This window comes from Eleutherodactylus coqui, chromosome 9 (genome assembly GCF_035609145.1).
Source record: "Eleutherodactylus coqui strain aEleCoq1 chromosome 9, aEleCoq1.hap1, whole genome shotgun sequence".
NCBI lineage: Eukaryota > Metazoa > Chordata > Amphibia > Anura > Eleutherodactylidae > Eleutherodactylus > Eleutherodactylus coqui.
The window spans coordinates 106,582,625-106,594,180 of record NC_089845.1 but is presented as its reverse complement, the minus strand read 5'-3'; the positions used below and the strand labels follow the sequence as shown (position 1 = coordinate 106,594,180).

The window sequence follows — 11,556 nt, the reverse complement described above, 5'->3', positions numbered from 1 at the left end:
CTTGGTACTGCTAATAAGGGAGAATACCTTTGTAAAATGCTGCTATGCACAAGCACCAGAAATGCTTACTGAATCATAGGGACTTTGACTACTGCTACCCAGACTCTTTGCACTGAGCTCACACAGGCTTTATTTATGCAGTATTTTTTAGTGTGTCACACCATTACAGCTCATGAAGAGCCTTCGCGGCATAAATGATGTAACTATCTATTACCGCACCATCACTGGTCACTGAATACAGAAAGACCTGAAAAAATGAAGCAAATTATGACTGATCAGTTGAGGGATTCTATTCATTTCAATAGGATAAACTGCAATGGGGGCAAAAAGTGTATCAGTTTGTAGCAGAGATGAGCGAGCATACTCGCTAAGGACAATTGCTCGATCAAACATTGTCCTTAGCGAGTACCTGTCTGCTCGGAAGAAAAGGTTTGGCTGCCGGCGCGGGTGACAGGTGAGTTGCGGCAGTGAGCAGGGGTGAGCCGGGGGAAGAGAGGGAGAGATCTCCCCTCCGTTCCTCCCCGCTCTCCCCCGCCGCTCCCTGCCCACCGCCAGCAGCCGAATCTTTTCTTCCGAGCGGGCAGGTACTCGCTAAGGGCAATGCTCAATCGAGTAATTGCCCTTAGCGAGTATGCTCGCTCATCTCTAGTTTGTAGTCATCGAAAACCATACTGCAGGAATATATCAGTGTGAATGGGTCACGACACTCACCGGTGGGATACAACATTTTACGCTACCCCAGTTTTATAATCTGCCCCAATGTGAGAAAAGATTACATGACTATCTGTTGTATAGTATTGTCATGAAAATAATGTGTGGTTGAAGCGTGATATTAACTGTTAACCAAACTTCAGTTTTCTGAATGAATAACCATTAGAGACTAAATATAGTATTCCGATCATAAGGAGGGTTTGCGTTGGAATGCTAAGGCACTCTACTTTGAGCTGCGCCAATACTCTTGTGGGTGGTCCTTGGTAAGGTAAGCATTTCCTTGCCTGTTGATGGTTTGCACTAAAAGTTATGTTGGTTGAGAAAAAAAAACGGTGGCATTTAATGTGTGTAAATGAAGAGATGAAACTATGCAATTTTTTATGATATAAGCTACTTATAAGCAATTTTGTTCTTTACCTTTAAGTAAGGAATGCTTTCAGCAATTTTATTTTCTGCTTTGAGAATAAATCCATAATGTACTTTAGCAAAACCATTATTGGGGTCCAATGATAAAACCTGGAAAAAGAAAAAAAAACATTGACCTCAATATACTTGAATCAGAGAAAAAAAACTTTCAAAAGCAGCTTCTTATATGGCGTTCCCTGGCAGTAAATCCCTGGCAAGCAGTTTGTCTCAGATTTCTTAGGTCCCTTTCTAAGCTAAGACTCTCCACACTTGCATTGTGGACCAGTGGACTCAACCCATGCCATGAGAACATACCCCACACCATCAGTCTGCACAGTGCCTTATTGGTAACTGGGGTCCATGGCTTCATGGGGTCTGTGCCACACACAAAACCTACTATCTGAAACAACCGGTACCATGACGTATCCGACCACACCACGTTGCCAGTACTTTAGGTTCTAGTTAACTTCAGAAACCCAGGTGAGGCAGTGAGTCTGCTGTTGTGGTGTAACCAGAGACACTTTGGTGAGTTTTCTGCTCCCATTTCCTATAGAAGCTAAAGGATACTGCACTGACCTGCGATATATGCATGTGGGGCCTCCTTCATTGAAAGTTGTTGTGATTTCTGCCAATCTCTTGTCTGTTTGCATGGACAATTCTAAGCAGATGTTGCCAGTTGTGATCATTAACCATCTGTGGGTGGCCATTGCGCTGTCCACTGTGGGCTGTAATGCCTTCCATGATATATTCCCAGTACATATATCAGACGGTGGATCGACGAATGTTGAGTGCCCGCACAACTTCAGAAATTAAATGCCCCATCTGTCTGGCACCCACTATCACGCCTAGTTAGAACTCCAATAATTCAAATCACCTTGCCATGAGCACGCTGGCCGGTTTTCAAGCTCACTCATACCTCACAGCTTATACAGGTGTGATCATTCCAAAGCCGTCCCCTGAGGTAAAACCACTTCGCAATCAATGTACATTCTGCTATCCTATTACTTTTGGCATGTAAGTGTAAGCGTGAGAGAATACCTCTCAGGAAGGTACAAAGTGAAGGTTTAAATGTTCTGTTTTATATTGCTGAAACATGTGAAAGCTATACATGACTGAGGGGACAAGAACTTGCGATGGTTTAAATTGCCCTTGCAGTATGATGTAATGCCATAATATTACATTATACCACGATCTGACAGGTAATCTATCAAGCCCCACCATAGGCAATCTGCAATGGCAGCCCTGTGGGGTTTCAGAAGCACCCCAGCTGCCTTTACAACCGCACAGCACCCCGCAATCTAATCATGAGGAACCCCCAAATATCGATCGGGGCATGTAAAAGATTAACAACTCCAATCAGCGCCCTGTTGTTGCGGGTGGGTGTTCACTACAAGAAACAGTCGTTACCTGCATTGTATGGACCAGGATTGGTCCCCAAACCTCCATGACATAAATGTACATCCTGGGGCATTAAGGGGTTAAATAACAAGTGAACATTAATGGCTCTATGTAAAAGCACACAAACAACAATCGTTCTTACGCTTCAGTGACTATTTTGAGCGATATCCAGGCAATAGTTGTCCCATGTAAAGCCATGTTAAAAGGCATAGTGTTGCATGCACACAAGCACAAGGACGAGACTACCACTTAATGCTACTCAGTAAATACTTCGACATTGCTAACTGGTGGGGCTGTAAAGGGCCAGACCCCTAAAGTCACATAATGACCTATTTTAAGGTTAGGCAATGAAGGCTACAACCTAAAAAAAAACCTTTAAGTTCATAGCGTGAAGTGAATGGCTCATCTAAAAATTGCCATCCAAATCTTAAATAGAGAGTCAACCCGAAATCAGCGAATTTGACAATATTTATGGAATCTTTAGATCTATAAGTATACGTATTTGTTGACAAAAGTCTATGTCAAAGTAGCAAAATTCTAATCATATGAGAGCACTTTGGTAGAACGCTGGGGGGCAAAAGCTATTTATGTGCACAAATTGCTTTATTGTACTTGGCTTACCTCTTCGTAGACTTGCTTGGCCTTCTGATTATCTCCAAGTAGAAGATAGCCAACACCAAGCTCATTCCTGAGTGGTATATCTTCAGGGTAGAGCTGTACTAACTTCTGAAGAGTAAGTATAGATCCTCGCATGCGGCCTGGGGGGTAAAAAATAAAGTTGATAAGTTAAAATCTATAAATGTTTTCCTTAAGACAGAAAACAGTTTAAGGCCTCATGTCCACTGCTAAAATAAAATTAAGAATCCGCAGCGTGATCCGCGCCCCATAGGGATGCATTGGACACCCGCAGGTAATTAAATACCTGCGGATATCATTTTCCCTTGAGGTGCGGATGGCGTGTGCAGGAAAACACCCACAGCATGCTCCATTTTTAGTGCGGGTCTCCCGTGGGGTCGGCTCCCGCAGGTTTCTATTGAAGCCTATGGAAGCCGTCCGGATCCGCGGCACACCCGCACCTGAATTTCTGCTCTCCGGTGCGGGAGAGCAGGAGTTAAAAAAAAAGTGGAGTGCCTGGCGCGGCGTGCTGCCGGCGTGCCGAGCACATCCGCTGGGCCAAAGAAAGAAGATCCAGCAGCGACGGAGGGGAGATCCGCAGCATCCGGACAGGTAAGTTTAATCTTCTTTTTAGCCTCATATCCGCGGGAAAGGAGGGACCCGCTGCGGGATTCTGCATGAAGAATCTGCGGCGGGCCTGATTTTCCCCGTGGACATGAGGCCTAATGGTTTATTTAAAGGAAAAGCCTTCCTGTATTATGAGATCCATGTCCTATGAAACCTGTAGTAGTGCTAACAATTGTGCGCACTTGCTGTTAAATTTTCAGCCATTGCTTCCAATAAATTATGAGGGTTTGGGGGAGGAGGGGTATGAAGCTGCCTAATGTCTACATCAATATAAGAAAATCAATAAAAGGCTGAATTGCTTTGCTTATGGTGTATGGTTAGAAGATAATCCATAAGTACTATTCGTACATTTCAGTATTGTTTCACTGCAGCAGAAAATATATTATTTCATTGTTATGCATCTTAACAGCTTCTCCTTCTCTAGCTGCGTAAATGAGAATGACTACAGGTGATAATGGAAATGTTTTGTTCCGGTAACTTTGTCATTTTCATTACAGTTCTGTGTTATTAATATATCCAGGAAGGGAACATGGAGTCCACTGAGTAATCAGGTCGTGCCACTCGTCATGTCACCGCAGCGACATTGTATAAACAACTTTCTCCATTCTATGTCACTTGGTAATTATAGGGTTCAGAACTTCACAGCATTTTCTCCAATGAATTCTAATTCTCAATCAGTAAAGATCTGAACACTTTCATGGGCTTTTAAGTGTTCCCTAAGCTCCCGCTGTAGATACACACCAGTAAAAGCAATCACACACAACTTCAAAAGTTTCTGAATTTAGAGTCATTAATTAACCATAAAAACCGGTAAATAATATCCCTATAATTCACACCAACAGAGAATCTCTACTACTAACATGCATATAAATAATACCAGACACCAGAACACACCACCCAGCTATACAACCTTACAGTGGAGAGTAAGTAATACTGCAGCTTCATTAGTGATTGACAAGTCTTCTAAAGAAGTATTGCAGCAGTCTGGCCAATACACATCACCCATCCCGCGAGCTCCGATCTGCCAACACCTTCAGACTAATCACCCTTCTAATACGAACCTCACATGTCGCCTTCAGGACTTCTCTAGAGCAGCACCCATCCTCTGGAACGCTCTTCCCCGAACTTCAGATACGCCTTAAAGAGGCACCTCTTCAGGGAGACATAGCAAAAGTCCCTGACCCCCACAACATGCCCCTTGCCCCTGCCTATGGCTTTCCACTTTTGCCTATCATGCACTCTTCCTGCCCCATACCTCCCGTACTACCCCCACCCTGTTTGTGTATATCACATGTTATCTTCACATTGCTTTGTTACCCCTTGCTCCACCGCTTGCCCCTGTACCTTCTGTTATCACTCCACCCCCTTTGTTTCCAAATAATTGAATACTACATGTAACGTTTGTAATTTCTGTAATTTTCATATGGTTTGTGTTCCTCATGTGCCTCAAAAGTGCTGCGGAATAAGTTGGCGCTATGCAAGTAAAGATTATTATTATACACCATATAATGTACAATACAACTACTGCAGAACATCTTTTCAGTTGACTTAAAAAGGGGTTGTCTAGGACTTTTACAGACTTCTACTACAGATGACCTATCTTCGGGATAGGTCATCAATAGTTAATCGGCAGGGGTCTGTTCCTTGAGATCCCTGCCAATCAGCTGATTGCCAGGCTCGCCATTAGTATGGACAGTGCTGGAAGCAGATAATGTCAACATTGCAGTAGCCCGGTTGAGTACTACAGGCACATTTCCCATTAAATTCAATGGGAGCTGTACCTGCAGTACCAAGCCAGGCCACTGTAATGTGGACAGCAGTATCTGTTTCCAGTGTAGTGCAAACTGTTAGTGGCTCTCAAGCGGTGAACCCACTCAGCTGTTGATGACCTATCCTGAGGATAAAGTCTGTAAAAGTCCCAGACACGCCCTTTTAAGGTTTATTTTGTTGTCTAAAAACATTCCGACGATAGTGTGTATTATAAGGTATATTGTGCTAGATACCTAAAAACCAAATTCAACCTTCCAAGTTCTGCAGAATATCTTTTGAAAAGGAGGAGCTATATGTTAATTAGTGATTGACGTTAACTATCCCATCCCTTCTTTCATTAAAAAAGAGGTTCTGCAGCAGCTCATTATAAGGCATTATAAACCCTGCAGGACTGCGGCCTTGAGTACACTGTCCATATAAAAACACTTCAGTGACCTTTAGAGTACGGTACATCATCACATTGGCTGGTCTTGACTAGAGATGAGCGAACCTACTCGGCCACGCCCCTTTTTCGCCCAAGCGCCGCGATTTTCGAGTACTTCCGTACTCGGGCGAAAAGATTCGGGGGGCGCCGTGGGTGAGTGGGGGGTTGCAGCGGGGAGTGGGGGGGAGAGGGAGAGAGAGAGGGCTCCCCCCTGTTCCCCACTGCTACCCCCCACTCCGCCACGTCTCCCCCGCCCCCCCGAATCTTTTCACCCGAGTACGGAAGTACTCGAAAATCGTGGTGCTCGATCGAGTAATTACTCGAAACGAGTACGTTCGCTCATCTCTAGTCTTGACCCTTTATAGTTGATTATTGACATTTTGGATAAAAGGAGGAAAAGTTCTTTAGTCTCCCTGGTAATTCTAACACTTTCTGGTTTGTCAATCAGCTTTCCAATATGGTAGGTTTAAGCTATTGACTAGTAGTATTGGTTGACACAACTGAAACTCGCTTTGTAAAAGGAGTTTTGGTGACACATGTTGATATGCGTCACCAGCAGTTTTGCTCCCGAATTACACAATTGGTGGCCCACAGATTTTGATCATGAATAGAGATGAGCGAACCTACTCGGCCACGCCCCTTTTCTGCCCGAGCGCCGCGATTTTCGAGTACTTCCGTACTCGGGTGAAAAGATTCGAGGGGGGGGGGTGCCGTGAGTGGGGAGTTGCAGCGGGGAGAGGGAGAGAGAGAGGGCTCCCCCTGTTCCCCGCTGCTACCCCCCGCTCTGCCACACCTCCCCCCGCCCCCCCCCCGAATCTTTTCACCCGAGTACGGAAGTACTCGAAAATCGCGGTGCTCGATCGAGTAATTACTCGAAACGAGTATATTCTCTCATCTCTAATCATGAATTAATCAGCATAGGTCCAATTCCATCACTGCTCAGTAGAGTGCAGACTACTCAAACAAAAAGACCAAGCACCAAATCTAAAATAAGAAAAAAAATCTTTATTGCACAATGTTAAAACCACCCAAATAAATCCCAAAAATCAAAAACTCACAAAAATTGCAGGGGACACAAAAGCACAAAGGTTCCAACGCAGATGCGAAACCCCCCTAACCTACTTGTCAGTCCTATTGACAATACTAATAACACTGCTGAGTAACCAGAGATGCAGAAAAAGAATGTTACCCAGAATGGACTATCAAGGAAGAACACAAGACAGCAGCATAATACCTGATGTGGTTAGCGGACCCCCATGCCACAACATGTGTTTTGCTCTTCTTCGTATTTGCTGACATGTGCTTTTCTGTCGCCTTCATTTTATAGTGAGTTTCTTGCATTTTGGTATTCATGATGGGATTTTAAAATTGTGTAATAAAAAATCCCATCTTTTTGGGTCTGGTGCTCAGCTCTTTGTAGATAGATAAACTGGAGCATGAATTGTCAGGTAACTGTACCGCTGGCACTGACACTTGATATAAAAATCAATTCTGCATAGCATTACTGCTCCACACTGCTAATACAAGTCAGTCTGCTGCAGACAAGTGATCATGAGCGAGAAGCCCCCAGTCAAATGTAAGGATCTGATAGTACTATTGTGAATAACTGGTCCTACAGATATTATTTGTATATAGGGAAATATTAGCCATAATTCCCTTTCCAAAGCTTTTCAAGAGACGTCTTACCCAGAAATTGCTGGCGATTGGCTTTTCTCTTAAGTGCGGTTTTCACTAGATCCGTAGGAACATTGGGCAGCCCAGCCACTTCTTCATAAGAGCCAATAGCACGCAACAGAATGTCATTGCTCCTTTGTTTCTCGGCCAGGTCATCTTCAGACTGCAAGAAGATCATGGGTTTGTTAAAAAGACATTTCTGTTAATCTGACGCAACTATATCAGGCTCTGCTCATACCTATGCTATAGCTCGGTTTATAATGGAAGCCTTAATTCTGTGGCAAATGATGTGTCTATATGATGTTGGTGGACCTTGTTGGCTTATAATAGGGTATTACAGGGGTTCTTTTGAGGTTTCCTCTGTTTTGATGACAAGAACAGCACAACATAATGTTCTATACTAGTGTAGTGTAGTGACCCGGAGGGTCCTACAGGGTAGTCAAACAGTTAATAAGTCCCAGATACCTCACTATGAGCTCCCTGGGAGACATAGGAGGCATCCTGCAGGAGAAAGACTCTGTCTTTCCCTGAACATCGGACTAAAGCTAGTCTGCCCAGCAACTGCTTGCTTATGATTGGCTGCTTGCTGGTAAATTTCCTGATTGGTGGAGTGGGAGTAGATAAGTTGGGCCCAAGAAAGTAAACAGGGCGGAGGAGGAAGTGAGTCAGCAGAGGGAGAGAAAGTGTGGAAAACGACAGGAAGTAATGGAGTGAGTCATTGGAGGTGGAGGAGAGAAAAAGCAGCATGTGGAGCTGCAGCAATGTAGAAGTTACTGCAGGTTGGGAGTTGGAGGAAAGTGTCCAGGAACAAGCCACAGTGAGAAGTAGGAAACAGAAAGGAGGACTTCTCAACAGCGAGTGTAACTTTCTCCTGCGTAATAAGGAGACAGAGAGAGTACAGTCAACCCTTGACCAGCCCCTCCATACTTCTAAAAATAACCGTCCGGAACAACCCCCCAGATAACTAAGACTGGTGGGCTCATCCTCCCTAACTGAGAGAAAGAGAGACTAAAAGAAAGAACTGTGTGTTATTTTCACCAATGGAAAACTGTTGTAGTTAATGCTGTTCTGAAATCCACAAAGTGTGAACTGTTATTTACCCCCTTTCAAGTGTTGAGTAAACTGTGTACCTTTGGTTTATCCCTAAAGCAACTTGAATTTGTCTTATTATTTCCTCACTACAAACACAAGTCCACCCTCAAAAGTACTGGCGTCACGGTCTGACAATCATCCCTACAGTACAAAGGTCTACTGCAATCCTCCTACTGCATGAGTAGCTATCTTCGTCGGAGTAGCCACCAACGTTGACCAATGCGAAAGTTAGTACAATCCACTCAGGCTGCATTTGCAGTTAAAAGTAGCAGAAACCTCAATAGAAGCCTGGCAGAGAACCACAAAGTAAATATGAACAGAGCCTTACAATCTGGAAATTGGTTTCTAATAGGAGAGGAGAGATAACATACAATGGTGTATCATAGAGTTCTTTACATAATGAACACCTTGCCTCTTGTTTGACTTTTCTGCAAAAGCAGTCATTTTTTGTGATGGCACTAAATCACCATCTGTCAGTTTCCAGTTCTTCTAATTTCCTCTCTATTTGACGTTCTCACTCCACGTTTTCCTTTCACCTCTATGAAATGGCTGAAGTTAATCAATATAGAGATGATTCCTGTTTTTTAAGTAGTGGTGTACACACAGTTACGTGACTGCTGGAAGGTGAGTGGATTTTATTTTCTGCATAACTACTGCGTTACTCTCAAGTTTTTGAAAGGGGTAATACAATTTCAGCAAATTAAGGTTATTCATTGTACAGGGTCCAAAAGTCAGGGCCAGCTCGAATATTTTCTAAATGCAAAGAAATACAAGTAGGAAACTTTGTAGAACACTTAGATGGGTGGGGGAAAATGTTTTGGCACTATGGTCATGCCTGCAGGTCATTTTGGAAGCAGCTATCTTGGATTCAGCCCAAGAAACTTCAATGGAAAGGGGGACATGAGATACATGATTTAATGGAAGAAATTCATCTGAAAGTAATAGGTGAAGTCATTTTTTCAATACCTGCGACCAAATTTGAGTTATGGATGATGTTATGTTGAGTATTACTAAAGCTATTATGTGGAATTATGTGATACGGAAAACACTAATTGCATTTCTTTTCAGGTACCAGAAGATGCCGTCAGCAATCCAAGACAGAATTGAATACATCATGATGGTCGGTAACAGAGGTTCACGTGAGGTGGCCAAGGCTTAAAATCAAGAACACCCAAGAAGACAGCAAGTGAGTGCAGGAACTGTCAGGAAACTGATTCAGAAGTTCAGGGAAATTGGTAGTGTCCAGGACAAACCAATAACTGGTAGTTTGTATGGGTGCCACTTGTGTGTCTTCTTATGACATATGCTTGACTCACACCAATGCTCCAATACCAGTCTACTGGAGCTTTTCTGTGGACGCTTTGTGAAAAGAGCTAGCACAGCGGTCAACACCTGGGGATCAGAAGCACTGCTCAAACCACCAGTTCTGGATTTGTCCTGTACTCTTACCAGTTTCCCTAAACTTCTGAATCAGTTCCCTGACAGTTTGTGCATTCACTGTCTGTCTTCCTGGATGTTCTTGATTTAAAGTCTTGGCCATCTCATGTGAACTTCTGCTGCCCACCATCAGAATGATCTAATTTCTGTCCTGGATTGCTGATAGCATCTTCTGGTACCTGAAAAAAAACCAATGCAATTAGTGTTTTCCAAACCACATAATTCAAAATCACAACTTTATTAATAATCCACATGAGATCATCCATAACTCAAAAGTGGTTGATGGTATTACGAAAATCACTGTCCCTATCTCTGCTGAAATTCTACTCTAAAATTATGTATCCCATGACCTCCTTTCCATTGAAGTTTCTTGGGCTAAATTCAAGATGGCTGCCACCAAGACGGTTGACAGGCACCATCATAGTGCCAAAAGGTTTTTGTCCACCCATCTAAGTGTTCTACAAAGTTCCTCACTTGTATCTCTTCATTGAGAGGATATTTCGAGTGGCCCTGAATTTTGAATCACCCTGAAAAAAGCTACAAAATGTTCCAATATACTTTTTTACTTTTGTGACTTTCAACATGCCTGCGTTTAGTCATTCAATAGGTACTTTTATCAATCACTCCCAGGGGATAAAAATCTGCCCTGGCTATGTGATGTTCACAAAGGTGCACAGTCTATATCAAGACACAAGATAACTGTGCGGTAACGAGCCGCGCACCCGTGTGTCCATCACATGACTAGGACAGATTTGTATTCCCTGGATATAAACAATGAAGGTTTCTAATGAATGACTGCAAACAGAGATCAGCAGAACTGTGAGGACTTCATATAGAATGTATATTGAACCATTGTATAACCTTTCATTGTAGAGATAATAACATCTACTTGGTGAAAGCGTAATACCGCTTTGATTCATGGCTGTTAGATAAAAAAGGAAAGCGTAGGTTGGTTAAAATTGCTGTCCGTAAAAAGCCCAACAGCGATGAATCAACATTGGTGTATAGTTCACATGGAGTGTTAGTTTAGGCATTCAAGCAATTTCTACAGTAAAATAACAATGGGTTCTGTCATTGTGAGTTTGTTATGACTGGCGGTGCAGCAGAAGGAAAAGTCAGGCAAACATTTGAGATTCTCTCAACCGTCAGTGTCAAAGGAATATCACTGCATGACTCTCAGAGGCTCAGGAGAACATGCAACAAATAATGGCTATAAAGTAACATTTTTATGTAATGCATTGTAGTACTAGAGGGCGGTCCAAAGGTATGGAGACACCTCAAAAAATGGAAAACGTTGGTTGGGGAAGCCATCCTGTGTGTGGCATGTTGCTAAATAGAAGAAAACAAATATGTGAAGAGCGGTGTCCAACACGGTGACCATTTTTAAGGCCACCATGTTGGAG

At 43.1% G+C, this 11,556-nt stretch overlaps 1 protein-coding gene across 1 annotated transcript in view; it reads right to left on the bottom strand.

Annotated features, from left to right (window-relative positions):
• The window catches only part of LOC136578684 (aspartyl/asparaginyl beta-hydroxylase-like), a 74,630-nt gene that overhangs the window by 39,182 nt on the left and 23,892 nt on the right, over positions 1-11,556 (bottom strand). Inside the window, exons 5-7 of the mRNA XM_066578872.1 lie at positions 7,637-7,787; positions 3,136-3,272; positions 1,129-1,227 (exon numbers count right to left, since the gene is read on the bottom strand). Of these exons, the coding sequence (XP_066434969.1) occupies positions 1,129-1,227; positions 3,136-3,272; positions 7,637-7,787 (387 nt within the window). The remainder of the gene's footprint in view (positions 1-1,128; positions 1,228-3,135; positions 3,273-7,636; positions 7,788-11,556) is intronic.